General features: G+C 39.1%; 1 protein-coding gene across 19 annotated transcripts in view; it reads right to left on the bottom strand.

The window, feature by feature from the left end:
* LOC128604859 (NACHT, LRR and PYD domains-containing protein 4-like) overlaps positions 1-15,000 on the bottom strand; it is a 126,225-nt gene that overhangs the window by 92,250 nt on the left and 18,975 nt on the right. For 2 of the 19 annotated variants that reach the window (XM_053619930.1, XM_053619929.1), the window contains exons 11-12: positions 13,850-14,957; positions 8,277-8,338 (exon numbers count right to left, since the gene is read on the bottom strand). The exons of 6 other annotated variants lie outside the window; for them this stretch is intronic. In XM_053619930.1, the coding sequence (XP_053475905.1) occupies positions 14,921-14,957 (37 nt within the window). In that variant the 3' untranslated portion in view covers positions 8,277-8,338; positions 13,850-14,920. Of the gene's footprint in view, positions 1-21; positions 1,473-1,822; positions 3,984-4,106; positions 4,254-4,819; positions 5,447-5,852; positions 6,713-8,275; positions 8,339-13,849; positions 14,958-15,000 lie in introns of those variants that run through there. 11 more of the 19 variants (XM_053619933.1, XM_053619932.1, XM_053619939.1 and 8 more) reach the window with 10 other exon arrangements.

Raw genomic sequence — 15,000 nt, forward strand, 5'->3', positions numbered from 1 at the left:
GTGTGTGTGTGTGTGTGTTACCTGCACTATGAATTTCTGTGTGTGCACGCTGGTGTAGTCAGAGGAAGTTTCGCTGATGTGCATGTTGAATTGTGACACTCAATTCTTCAGATCCTCAAACAACTCAGCCACCTGTAACACACACACCAGAAATGATAGTTAGGGATCTGTGTCAAGAAGTGTGTGTATAGATGTGTGCGAGTGAGTGAGAGTCGTGACCGTTTGATCTGAATGCAGTTCTCTTTGCCCCACTCCAGCTCATCCTAAAACACACACACACATCAGTACCACTTTATTTATTTCTATAATCCAACACGTTATAATTCAACATAACTGTCACGATCTCCTGCCTCCCATACGCCGTGTACCGGTTTAATCTATTTCCTTATTTGGTCAGTGCTTCCTGCTCTTATTATGATGTCCTCTCTCTGACTGGTTCCTATTTCTTAAATTGTGCACTCTATCTGTACACTACACACTTGATCATCTAACACCTGGATATTTGAAGAGCATACAAACAAACAAACAAACAAACAAACAAACACACACACACACACACACACGCACAACCTGCGTGAAGTTGGCCCCCCCACCAACACAAAACATCTGCAGAATAGTTTGTGCCGTAAAAATTTTCGTTTGTGCTGCTTCAGTTCTGGAGATATTAAAAGAATATTTATAGGTCATTCTGGGGTCACTCAAACCCCCCACATGCTCCAAATTCACCCAAATGGTCTCAATAATAATAATAATAATAATAATAATAATAATAATAATTCAAAAGAAGAGAACTATAGCGCCTAAACCCACACTGCGCATGCGCGAAGCCGGATGACTCAGCCATTAACTAGCAAAAGAGCTCTAATTAGCCAGTGAAGCTAAATGTCGTTCAGCCACGTCCACTTATAAAAGTAAATCATGCAGTATTCTCAGACTGGGCAGTTATTGACAGAGTGAATTCATCGTTTTAAATAGAATCAAAAATAACATCGACCTATTTGCTAATCTCATTTCGATTAGCTTGCTCATTAATTACACTGCACATGCGTGGACTGGACTGCCTCTTCAAAAGCTAGCACCGCTAGCATATTTGTATAATATTAACATTAATATTGAACCAGAGGAGTGAATAAAAAAAGTTATAAAATGTTATTTCTCACTTCTTCTCCGTGCGGGTGTGAGTTATCTTTGGTCGGTTCCCCGGTGATTCGGTCATAAGTGAACCGAGCTCCGAGAGTGAATCACTGCGCCGTCACCGCCTGCTTCATACTGATACACCTGAAACACAGGTGTTAACACCGTTAACTACACACATACACACAATACAGCACAAAACACAACGGGTTCGGTTACACAGAACTGAATAAACTCACTTTATTTTGGGTCCAAACGGGCCAGAACTAACACAAACACCGCTTTCAGCTCCTCGCGGTGACGTCACCAACGTAACGGACGTTGACGTAAATTTGAATCTATGAGGAGAAAATAAAGGAAAATAAAATAAACCCAAATATTATTTCATAAAAAGCTTCATTATTCTCTTCTTCTTAAACACGATAGAGGATAAGATATACAAATACATAAAAAAAACAGCTTTATCATTATTTTAAATCAAATCCACTTTAAAAGTGCTCCTTTCTAATTACATTTTAATTAAAAATATACTTCATCTTACTCGTTCAATTTATTTTTTTAAAATTAATATTTAATTCATCGATGATTGTAGTCGTGTTGAGGTTTCACGTTCTTTGTGCTTTATTATCATAAATATACACTTTGTTTAAACTTTTGAGTTTGGACACAAAATGTAAACATTCCTCATGAATCCAGAACATTCATTTGTTTATTATTTAGAAAGTAATAATTAAACAGGTGAATAAAATGATCAGATTAATCACTTGCAACATTTAGGATATGAATTTCTTGTATTAAGTGAGGTTTTTAATTATACACAGATATAAATATATTTTATTTATTTGTAGTTTTCATATTTGACTCAGTACATTACACTACATTTATTTAATCAACTATTTATCAGGTTTTTTCAATATTTAACTGATTGATTGTACAAGATCAATAAAAATCTTCAAATAATCTATCAACAGCATCAATACATCTAATCAGTAAATTAAAAATCTACATTTATTCAGTTGATCTATTGACTGGTTTATTGAAAGTTTTACAGCTTCGGCAGGTAAAGAAGCCGTGGCTTTAATCTGATCTTCTGATTTCTAATGATAATTAAATGACAAAATACAGAATTAAAGAACATCTTTATTTAAATTCAAAATCATGAATGAAATCATTTAAAAATATGGACTACATGTCATTTCTACAAGTGTTCATACAGACAGAAAGACCAGAGATGAAACGGATTTAACAGATACAGGACAATTAGGACAAGGAAAGTGAGAGAAATAGAATGATCATTTATTTATTTAAAAAAAATTAAATAAAATTACAACCATGTTCAAGATCACAGCAAAAAGACAGTAGAGGAAACAAAGGAAAAAAATATTTCACATTTCCTGTTTAAATTCAACAGTAAAATCACATGAACTGAAGACATCGTGACTTTTTGAAACCGGTCGTTACGTTTTTGAGTCAAACGGAGCAAGTAGTGATGAAGAAGCTGCCTCAAAAGATCATTTCTGTTCCTCGAAGAGTAAAAAAAAAAAAAACCATTAAATCCTAAATGTATGAAAAATAAACATTATGTACATTTTATGTCTAATTACAGTGAACCTGACGGAGAGTGAAGCTCACAGAGGCGAAGTGTTCACGCTACAGCAAATTTCACCGGTTGACGCTAAACTCGCTCACTTAGAAGGTGCATTTCTCTGTCCCGGGATATTCCTAGCACTGTGTGTGAAAGCTCCTGAGATGTCCAGCATGGAGACGTGCGTGTATGTTGATGTGTACACAGTACCAATGGTCAGGATGTACTGTTGTGTCAGAGTTTCTCGTTCTCCTGAAAAACACACGTGCGCGCACACACACACACACACATACACACACACACACATAGTGGAATTGTAAAGCAAAACATTGGAATATATATCTTAATCACATCTCATAGTCCTTTTATCGAGTCTGAATCAGATTGACTGATTCATTTCGAGTCGAATCACTTTCTAGTGAGAATCAAATACTCATCTCAGTCTAGTTCATTTGGAAGTGTGCGACTCTCACTAGAAAATTATTTGACTCCGAATCATCTCGAAACGAATCAAACAATCAAACCGATTCAGACTCGACAAATGGACTAATAGAAGAGAAAGAGCAACAGGAAAGAGGACAGCCTTCCTGCTGAAAGCAAACCGGATCAGAACCTTACATTAGATTATTTTCTATATTTTTATTTTAAATCAGTTGTGTTTTTCTTCTTTCTGCACTGGATTGAGGAAACACAGCAATGATAAATAAATAAATAAATAAATGTATCTGTCCAGCTTCCTCCTCTTCTTCCCCCAGAAATGACGTGTGGGTGACGGATTGACGGATTTAAAAAAAGATGTCTGGGCAAACTGTGACCTCCTCGAGTTAAAAGTGAGCATCCAAGGAAATTTAATGTGTTAACTGCACTACATTCTGCAGTCACACAGCACCAGAAAAAATATGTACATCTACTGTACATGTTAACACACAAAACAAGCTTTTGAGTATTAGTTACCCTGTCTTACTGTACAAGGCACCTGCAAATAATAAAGCAAGTAATTAAAAGTTCATCTATCATTTCACTTCCACTAATCAGTCTTTTGACCAGTCTAAAAATAAAAAGACTAAAAAGAAACTCAGACTTAGCAAGAAGAACTAAAAATATGTGGATGATGAAGTCTCAGTTCCACCACAGCTTCAACATCCCTGGATCTTCTCCTTTAAAGCTTGGAGAAGGGCATGTCTTTCGGACTCTTCTTTTCCAGGGCTGCCTGCGCTGACTTCATAAGATCCTGTGTCTGCAACATGTTCATGTTCCAAGTAGCCTGGAGACGCAGAGGAGAAATCTCAGATTTCGACCGCTCTACTTTGTGTTTGCGGCCATACTGTGTGTGCATAGGTCTACCTTGAGGCTAAAAATGCTATTCATGTCTTAAGCAGATTCTTACCATGTAGTCTAGGCTCTCAGTTACACTGTGGTCTCAGGAGTAGAGGAGGTTGATTTTGGTTCCCTGGACAGCGACGGGACTCCGGCCTGCAATCTCACCTGCTATTTCCAGAGCTCCAGCGATCATTGACCATCAGGGAACACACGACTGCAGAGATGAAGAACAGAACACACACTTGCCTTCATTTATACTAAATAATAAAGCTACATGAAAGAAAAAAAAAAATACACGGTACAACCCAAAGTCACATTCTTCTGTTATCATTCTATATCTTCCATGTGTCAGTCCAGAATTTCACCATTTTGTGATCACAGAAATTAACGCAAAATCAAGAAACTCCACAATATTCAGAGGAGCTTCCACTTTTTCAAAGTTACTGCAGATTTGGGCCAAAACCTGTCATGACACGTCACCACCACAACAGGCCTTCAGCACAGGTTACTCTACTTCCTGAACAAGTGCGGACCCGGATACAAGTTGCGTTCACATTCATGGGACAATTCACATTCACAGTTCCAGTGTAACCAAACTCTGACCACCTTCTACAGGTAGTCTCGGGTTCGGTACCGCAGTGCACTTCCCAGTCCACATTACGACGGTCACATTACCAACTTTTCATGCAAACTGCTCTGTTTTGGACTAAACTTCCAGTGTGAAAGCCCACTAGAACAGCTACACTGCAGAATTTTTCTGTCTAAAAATGAACAAATTTCAGGTTTTGGAGTTCTTCTTTGATAAATGACAAGATGGTAATATCATAAAATAGTCCACTTTGTATTAAAACCAGACATCTGATGCTCACTGTGGTTTATTTAATCTTCAACAAACTGCAAATGTAAATAATTGTTCAGAGTGTGCCCCCTTGTGGTCAACTCTTTCATAGGGGCTTGTACAAGTCAGAACAATCAGCCCATTCTTATCTTCTCATCACTTACTGTCTCTATATATGATCATATGGACAAAAATAACTTGTTTACAGATCTTGGTGTAAACATGTAAGCAAGCAATGTATGGCAAGTTAATGTTCCTCATACCTTCACCTGAAACCAGGCATCCTGTGTGCACAGACGAATATCACAGGCTGTGATTAGATCCACTCCTGCGAAAGAAGAAATCAGATCCACAAAAAAAACTGTTAGTAATTCAGTCTCCTGCAGCTAAAAGCCCCAGTAAAAGATAACTCTCTGATGGTTAAAGCTTTGCAGGAAAAGTGACACCACAACTCTGGAAAGTTCCATCCATATTGTTTGCTGAGTGTATGAGATGATGGTACTTAACACTCCCAACAGACCTGCTCCCACACACACGCCATGCACTGCCACCACCACGGGCTTTGGACACTGCAGACACATCAAACACAAAGTTCAGTTTATATACCACAATGTATTACTCTAATAGGTTATTGATTGTGCAAATACTACATGCATGTAGAACCCCTACATGCTTTGTGTTTAATTTATGTAAGGAATAAACATGCGGTTATAGGAAAGTAGTCAACGATCCAATGAAGTGGAGTGACCGTTACCACCCTAAGGTAGAACTGCACATTCTGAAGTGTTTTATTCCCCTTATACCACAGCAAGTTGTCAACAAGTGCATTTCTTTATTAATTAAAGAAGATCATGTCATACACATTAATCTATTTTAAAGGCTGACCGATAGTGGATCTTACAGACGCCGATAACCAAGTCGGGTAGCACCTGCTAATAACCGATTACTACTGAATGAAAATATAACACTCAGTGGAAAAGTTAAGTTCACTTTATTACAAAAATAAACAGTACTGACCGTACCATGAAAATGTACTGCACTTTTTCTAATGAAATAAACATATATACACACTAATTTTATATACATATATATATATATTATATATATATATACACACACACACACACACACACTATGAATAAATATTAAAGTAAATAAAAAGATGTACAGTATTTCACAAAAAACGGAGTACACCCCTCACATTGTTGTAAATATTTGATGATATCTTTTCATGTGACAACACTGAAGAAATGACACTTTGCTACAATGTAAAGTAGTGAGTGTACAGCTTGTGTAACAGAGTAAATTTGCTGTCCCCTCAAAATAACTCAACACACAGCTATTAATGTCTAAACCGCTGGCAACAAAAGTGAGTACATCCCCAAGTAAAAATGTCCAAATCGGGCCCAATTAGCCATTTTCCCTCCCCGGTGTCATGTGACTTGTTAGTGTTACAAGGTCTCAGGTGTGAATGGGGAGCAGGTGTGTTAAATTTGGTGTCATCGCTCTCACACTCCCTCATACTGGTCAACATGGCACCTCATGGTAAAGAACTCTCTGAGGATCTGAAAAAAAGAATTGCTGCTCTACATGAAGATGGCCTAGGCTATAACAAGATTGGCAAGACCCTGACACTGAGCTGCAGCACGGTGGCCAAGACCATACAGCAGTTTAACAGGACAGGTTCCACTCAGAACAGGCCTCGCCATGGTCGACCAAAGATGTTTTTGAGTGCACGTGCTCAGCGTCATATCCAGAGGTTGTCTTTGGGAAATAGTGCTGCCAGCATTGCTGCAAAGGTTGAAGGGGTGGGGAGTCAGCCTGGGCTTTGGACACTGCAGACACAAACACAAAATCAAGTTTATATACGACAATGTATTACTCGAATAGGTTATTGATTGTGCAAATACTATATGCATGTAGAACCCCTACATGCTTTGCGTTTAATTTATGTAAGGAATAAACATGCGGTTAAACGAGCTTCATTTTGGTAAAATGTTAATATGATGTGTTTGACCTTATATACAGCCACAATACCAACTGTAACAGTGTTGACAGGTTTTTATTTCCTGAAAAGTAACAGTGTGTCATGAGGTTTCCACTTGAGAGTGACATGTACAGTGTCCTCCACTAATATTGGCACCCTTGGTAAATATGAGCAAAGAAGAAAACCTTTTGTTCAAAAAAAATTCACAAAAATACTCTGCTCTCATGGATAAACAATTGCAAACACCACAAGTTTATAAAAAAATATTTGTTAAATAGGTGTACAACAATTATTGGCACCCCTATGAATCCATGAGAAATGTATTTGAAGTATATTCCCCTTGATATCTTACTTTTTTGTACACTTGGGAAACTAGGAACAGGACATTGTTCAACCATGACTTCCTGTTTCACAGGGATAGGTAACGCATAAGCCAAATTCTCTTACTCATTCAGAACAATAAGTGAGGCCAAGATATATTCAGTGGTGCTTGAAGGTTTATGAACCCTTCAGAATTTTCTATATATATGAATAAAGATGACCCAAAACATCAGATTTTTACACAAGTCCTAAAAGTAGACCAAGAGATCCCAATTAAACAAACGAGACAAAATGATAATATTTGGCCACAGACAGATTGTGCACAAATGGAGGAAATTCAAGACCATCATTACCCTCCCCAGAAGATATCAACCAACAAAGATCACTCCAAGAGCAAGACAAGTAGTAGTCTGTAAGGTCATAAAGGAGCCAGGGTAACATTTATGCAACTAAAGGCCTCTCTCTCACTGTAGTGAAGGTAAGGGTTCTGTTTAGTTTGACTTACCTAGGGCTGCTCCTATCACACAAACCATTGAAGTGAATAGCATGGAGGTGGTATTTGAAGTAGGCTGTGGACTGATCATCAGTAAAGATCAACATTCAACCATCAAAGATTCAACATTCAAAGATGTGTATGTGGGGGGGGGGGGGGGGGGTGCTACGGAAATCATTTGTTGCCTCAGCTGGTAAATACAGTAGCAAATGTACCAGGACATAAGTTGGCTAACGTATTGGAGAGACAATCCGAGGTGTTCAAAGAAGAGTTGGGTCCACTGCTGGAGAGAGAACTCCAGAGGCTGGTGGAAGACAAGATCATTGAACCAATGCAGTTTGCAGAGTGGGCAGCTCCCATTGTTCCAGTCAGGAAACTGATGGTTCTACCCCAATTTGTAGGGATTATAAATCCGCAGTAAATCCAGCTCTAGTGTGGAGCAGTATCCAATTCCCAAGGTAGAAGAATTATTTGCTCAGTCGGCAGGAGGAAAAATTCTCCAAACTGGACATGACCCATGCGCATCAGAAGATAATGCTGCACAAAAATTCCAATAAGTATGTTACAATCAACATGCACAAGGGATTATGTACTTACAACAGGCCACCATTTGGAGTTGCTTCAAGTCCAGCGATCTTCCAGCGCACAATAGAAGGGATTCTGCAAGACATCGCACGCGTCACAGTTTATCTGGATGGCATTTTAGTCTCAGGGGCTAATGAACATCTGCAGAACTTGGATGAGGTACTGAGTAGGATAGAAAAGAGTGGACTGAGGCAAAGAAGGAGCAAGTGCGAGTTCATGGGAGAAGTAGAGGTATTTTTAGGTCACAAAATTAACGCCATAGGATTACAGTCGAAAGACAGGTCCTATATTATGTTTGAGGAAGCTGGTATTGTATCCGTGAAATCAGCTAACATTATGCTCCATGTAATGTTTGCGATATCCAGTTATTTGTTAAACGCTAACGCATTGCAATGTTATAAACTACCTCCTAATGGACCACCATGCATCGCCATTCAGCCCGTGTCCTGTCAGCTAAATGTAGCCTCATGTCACTAATAATTATTCACATGTTCATGCTTTCAATAAATCTTTTTATCCTGCCACCATATCAGTGAATTTAATCTAATGCTTGCATTCAGAGTATAAGGGGTGTGTGTGCGTTTAGGAGTGCACCTTAGCACTTATTAGTCATGGTCAGACAGTGTTTGAACTAAAATATCCCTCTCTCTCTCTCTGCCAGTATCAGCCAGAGGAGGATGTCCTCCAGGAGTTTTTAATTTAATAATTTTTTTTTAATTCTCTCTCTTTTTTTTTTTTAAATAAAAACCACACCGTGGTATTGAGCATCGTGTACTTTTGGTGGTATCGGTACCGACGACTAGATTTTTGGTATCGTGACATCCCTAATATGTAAGGAAATGATGAACTCTGCATACAGGGAGGCTTTGTGTTATGGGGGACTCGCGTAGTGATTCCACATCCGCGGCGTGCGGCTCTTCTAAGACATCTACACGAAACCCATCCGGGAATTACCAGGATGAAAGGCCTGGTGCGTAGCTATATGTGGTTGCCACACTTGGATGCAGAGGTGGAAGCATTGGTCAAATCGTGTGCAGTCTGTCAGGAAAACAGAAACGCTCCGGGAAACGCGCCACTGCACGCGTGAGAGTTGCCAGAGCAACCGTGGAGAAGGATTCACATTGATTACGGTGCACCGTGGATGGGTAGAATGTTCTTGATCGTGGTAGAGGCATTCTCAAAATGGATAGAGGCTTATCTGTTAATCAAGTCTACATCCACATTTACCATTCAGTGCTTAAGACAAACCTTTAGCCAACACAGGATACAAGAAGTAGTGGTGTCAGACCATAGCAGTTTTTTTGTTTTTTACCAGTGCTGAATTCCAAGAGTTTATCGAAAGAAACGGCATCAAACACAAGCACAGCACCCTACCATGCATCTTCCAGTGGTCTGGCTGAAAGGGCCGTTCAAACATTCAAAACCCTGATGAAAAAGAGTTCTGAGAGTCCATTGAAAAAGCTAGCCAGAGTGCTGTTCAGTTACCGAACGACGCCACAGTCGACCACTGGCAAATCAGCCGCTAAACTGCTGTGTGGAAGGAAACTGGTCTACACAGGGTCTCATTGAGACAAACAATTGAGACAAAAATGGTACCATGACCAACATGCAAAGGAAAGATATCTCGTGGTGGGTGACCCAGTGTATACTAGGAACTTCAGCTCTGGACCTACTTTTATTCCAGGAAAAGTTCAGAAAAAAACTAGTCCTGTATGGTGCACAGTAGCATTGGGAAGTGGGCAAGTAGTGCACTGACATATTGATCAGATGAGAGACAGGCACAATACAACATCCGCAGCACCAGCACCAGAGTTGTAAGACACTTCACGGCCAGATGTTGACATTCCAGTGCCTTCTACAAAAGACTCAGGTTCTTCATTCTCTGAGGAAAGTCACAAACAAAAACTGGGAGGAACTTCTGAAGTGGCTGCGTCAGAAACTTTCCTTGGGATGGAAAACCCTGAGTTGAGAAGGTCTACATGTACTAAATCTCCAAGCTATCTGAAAGATTATAATTAGTGTAGTGGTGAGTTCCGCAACCGCAGGACAAGAATGAACCCAGGAACTGAACTGAATCTAAAGAGAAAGTGGGGCATGCAATAAGACAATGGCCCAAAACAAAGAATGGTTAAAGAACAATAAAGTTATTGGTTTGGAATGGCCAAAACTGATGTCCAAGCCCATGTGCAGGACTAATCAACAGTTACTGGAAATGATTAGTTGCAGTTATTGCTGCACAAGGGGGTCAGACCAGATACTGAAGGCAAAAGGTTCACATACTTTTGCCACTCCCAGATTGGAATATTGGAATATTATTTTCTGCAATAAATAAATGACCAAGTATAATATGTGTCACATTTGTTTAAATGGGTTCTCTTTGTGTAGTTTTAGGACTTGTCTGAAAATCTTGTGTATATTTTTGTAGAAATATAGAAAACTCTAAAGGGTTCACAAACTTTCAAGCACCACTGTAGCTGTGATGTGCAGCAAAAGGTTGTTGAGCTTCACAAAATGGGAAGTGTCTATAAGAAAATAGCACAAGCATTGAAAATGCTCATTTTCATCATCAGGGCAATAATTAAGAAGTTCCAGTCTACTGGAAATGTTATGAATCAACCTGGAATTGGACGTGTGTCTATATCGTGTCAACACACTGAAGAGGACGGTTCGAGTGGACAAAACATCTCCAAGGATCACAGCTGGAGAACTGCAGAAGTTAGTTGTGTCTTGCGGTCAGAAAGTCTCCAAAACTACAATCCGAAGTCACCTACATCACCACAAGTTGTTTGGAAGGGTTTCAAGAAAAAAGCCTCTACTCTCATCCAAAAACACACTCAGGTGTCTTCAGTGTCCCGACACTACTGGAACTTCAAATGGGATCGGGTTCTATGGTCAGATGAAACCAAAATAGAGCTTTTTGGTAATAAACACCAGAGGTGGTTTTGAAGCACACAGAGAGGTAGCCGTATGGAAAAGTACCTCATGCCCACGGTTAAATATGGTGGTGGATCTTTAATGTACTGGGACTGTTTTTCTGCCAGAGGACCTGGCCATATTGTTAGGACACATGGCATCATGGACTCTACCAAATATCAACAGATATTAAATAAAAACCTGACTGCCTCTGCCAGAAAGATTCAAATGGGCCGTGGTTGGATCTTCCAGCAGGACAGTGATCCAAAACATACATCAAAATCAACACAAAAACGGTTTACTGACCACAAAATCATCAAGTCATTTAACACTAATGAGCAGTATTAAAAATATTAACATGGATATCTGAGTCTGATAATAAAATTAACTTCTACTTGCAGTCAAATTCTGTAGTGTTTAGGACATTTAACACCCTTCCATCCAAAAGAAACCAAAAGGGGGTACAAACTTTTACACTCCACTGTATTTGGTTGAAATTGCGCTTATAGAACAACTGAACAGCAACGTTTCCATACAGGTTTTAGTAAAATGTTTAACAATAGCAACTTGACTTGAAATGGATGATGTTTCATTAGCGTGGCCTGTGCCCAAATCCTGCACGACTGCGTATCTAGGTACACTACACACGGTCTGAACGAATGGAGTCTCTACCGCACCTAGTGCACTAGAGATAGAGATTCCATACAAGGTGATTTGGGACGGAGCCAGTGCACAGAAACCGTTTCCCTGCGAGAGGCGCAGGTGGAGCTGGAGCTGTGTGACTGATTTGTGCACCTGTGACTACAGAACTACCTCAAGTCTCCACACAGAGAGCTGTTCAAGAGAAAAACACTCCTAAAGAACAAATCACTGCGCCAGCGAGACATCAACCCTTTAACTAGACGTTCATCCCAATTCCACACAAATACCGCGGAACTATTTAGGGCTGAGAGACAGTTCAAAAAGCACTGAAAATAAAGTGTTAGTAACGAGGCCGCGTTGCTGGTCACGCGCGGTGTAGACGCGCTGATACAGAGTGTAGCGCGAGTAAGATCTGTAATGTCTAATTCAAATATTATGATCAAAAGTAAAATCATGTCTAAAGACACCGAGATACAGAAACCACAAGGTGCAGTGAAAGTGAGTTTTTATTATTCATTTAGGACTGGAGTTTAATTCTGTGCTTTTTGTGCATCCATAAAAAATAATGCTATCTATCTAACTATTTATAAATGTTTATGTATATTTATCTTATTTAGTTAGTTTACATTTATATTATATAAGTACTTATGCATTATTTTTTTTATGGATGCACAAAAAGCACCGAATTAAACTACAGTCCTAAATTAATTAATTATATATATGTGCATATGTATATGTATATATATATAATATGTGTGTGTGTGTGTGTGTGTGTATTGGGTTCTTTTCTGTTTTGGACAAACATCTGTGTAAAGTTTTAGTCTGAATTTATATTTGTAACACTCAGTTTGTGGATTTTATTTTAAATAAACAAAAAAAGGCACTGAAAGTTTGCCCCGCCCCCATCAGATTAATCGAAAAAATAATCGACCAATTAATCGATTGTGAAAATAATCGTTAGTTGCAGCTCTAATAATAAGCTGCATCATGAAATAGATTTTTTAACAAAAGAAATCTTGATTATTTTCAAAATAGAGTTGTGTTTGAGAAGAAGAATGGAGTGTAATATAGTGTGAATCATAAAAATTCTATTTCATTTCTATTTGTTTACAGAAAGACTTCAGCAATAAAAGCAGCATTTTGCTGTAGTTGTTAAGGGGCCGTTTACACCACAACGTTTTCAAATAAAAACCGAAAACTTTTGATGCGGTTTGGCTGTTCGTTTCCATGACGACGGCGTTTCGGGGCCTGAAAACTTTGGAAAACGGGTTTCAAAGGGCAAGTTTTTGAAAACGATGCCGTTATCATCTCCGGTAAATCAAGTAAATTATTATCCAGAAAAACCACAGCTCCTCCGTTTATTTGTATTTGTTTACAGCGCGGTCTTTCCCTCATCAATATGGCGGACATGTTGACGTGAATGCTTACGTGCGCATGCGCGTAGTATTGCTTTACAAAGTCACCTCGCCAGCTACACACACACATTTTGTCCTTTTTGTGTTTATTTCTTGAGAAATAGAAGAGAGAAGCTCGAATTTGCAGTGAATGTCCAATATAAACCCAACTTCACCTCAGTTGAGCAGTTTATACATTAAAAACATTACAGAAATATAAAGTTATTTTAGCTGCTAAATGACTTAGCCACTTTTACATTCACTGTTGTTTATTTTAGTTGCTATAAGCAGGGAGCAAACAATGGATTTTAGGATAAAGTAAGGTTATACTTAAATAGTGCCGCTAAAACAGAATAACAAATCTCTCCCCATGAGTTAAATAGTGCACTACATAGGGTGTAGACTGTCATTATTTCATCCCTAATGTAGTGCACTTAAACCGGAAATGACATCAATTTGGGATTCGGCCACACAGCTTCCGTTTAACTTACCTCGGGTTTAAAAACAGAACGGAGTTTTAATTCCTCAAACACAGACAAAATAACCAGCTTTTATGTTTAAACTGGATCAAACCTAACTGTAAAACTGTCAGAAATAATTTAATCTGGAGATGATTAGTTCGGTGTAATAACTCAACTGCTCAGGAGATACCCGCTGCAGCTTTTTCTTCTTCTGTGATTTCTACTGGTCGGAGACGCAGCTGTTAGGCGCGTTACCGCCACCGCGTGGACTGGAGGATATAGTTCCAGGTTGGAGGAAGTCAATCCTAACAAACTTACACCAATAATTTCCACTCATGGTTTTATTAGATCCTATTTATTATTCCAGTGGAGTTTATGACTTCTTCATGAATGCCAGCAGTGAGTCGTTCACTGTGTCTTACCCAGATATACTGAGTGAACTACTGAGTCACCACAACCTCAATCTCTAAATGTTTAACAGCACCAAAGCTTTCAATTCTGGTGACTTTGGGAGTATTTATTTATTTATTTATATGATCATATAATGAAATAAACATTAACATAAGCATGTGCTGCACAACATTTCATTAGTTTAATTTTACATTTTAATTTACTGTAAAGCGCTTTGCTAAATTTTGCTACGTAAACTTTTTTAGGTATTAAAACTGGTTACTGTTCGATTGATGACAAACTCCATATTTTTATACCTTGGAGCTCTGTGCTACCATGGTAATTTATAAACAATTACTAACAACATTACCTTCATCAATGCAAGTTTAGATTTTATTTGATACTTGACCATTGTTACGTCCTCAGTTGTATTTCTGTTTGTACTGTGTTCCATTCGTGTGTCTATGTCGGGGGAGGGATGGGTGTCTTGTCTCCTCCTCTTTTAAGCCCAGTCCACTGCGACGCATCATGTTCCTGCTTGCCATTGGACGATCACATCTCGTACACGCCTGCTCCCGCCTTTGGGATGAGTTGGCTGTACATTTCCGGACGTGTACTTGAGCCTCGTCAGTCTCCATCCCCGGGGCAGATCGGTGCCGTTGCTTTGTACAGCAGATATTTGGTTACGTGTGTTGATTTCTCCTGTGTACGACCTTCTGCCTGTTCTTGACTTTGTTTCTGCTCTGCCCCTTTAAGTTTAATGATTCAGCTCCCAAACTGCTGGAAATGTGGGACGGGTTCTAACTCTTCACCAAGACTGCTTTATCCTGGAGAAGAGGTTTGAGGTGAGACTCCTGTCATACACCAGTCCTGGTGAGTGTATTATCCTTAATGCTGTAAGACAGAGAAGAACATCAGCATAAACACACACACACAC

Source organism: Ictalurus furcatus, unplaced genomic scaffold (genome assembly GCF_023375685.1).
Source record: "Ictalurus furcatus strain D&B unplaced genomic scaffold, Billie_1.0 scf4, whole genome shotgun sequence".
Taxonomy (NCBI): domain Eukaryota; kingdom Metazoa; phylum Chordata; class Actinopteri; order Siluriformes; family Ictaluridae; genus Ictalurus; species Ictalurus furcatus.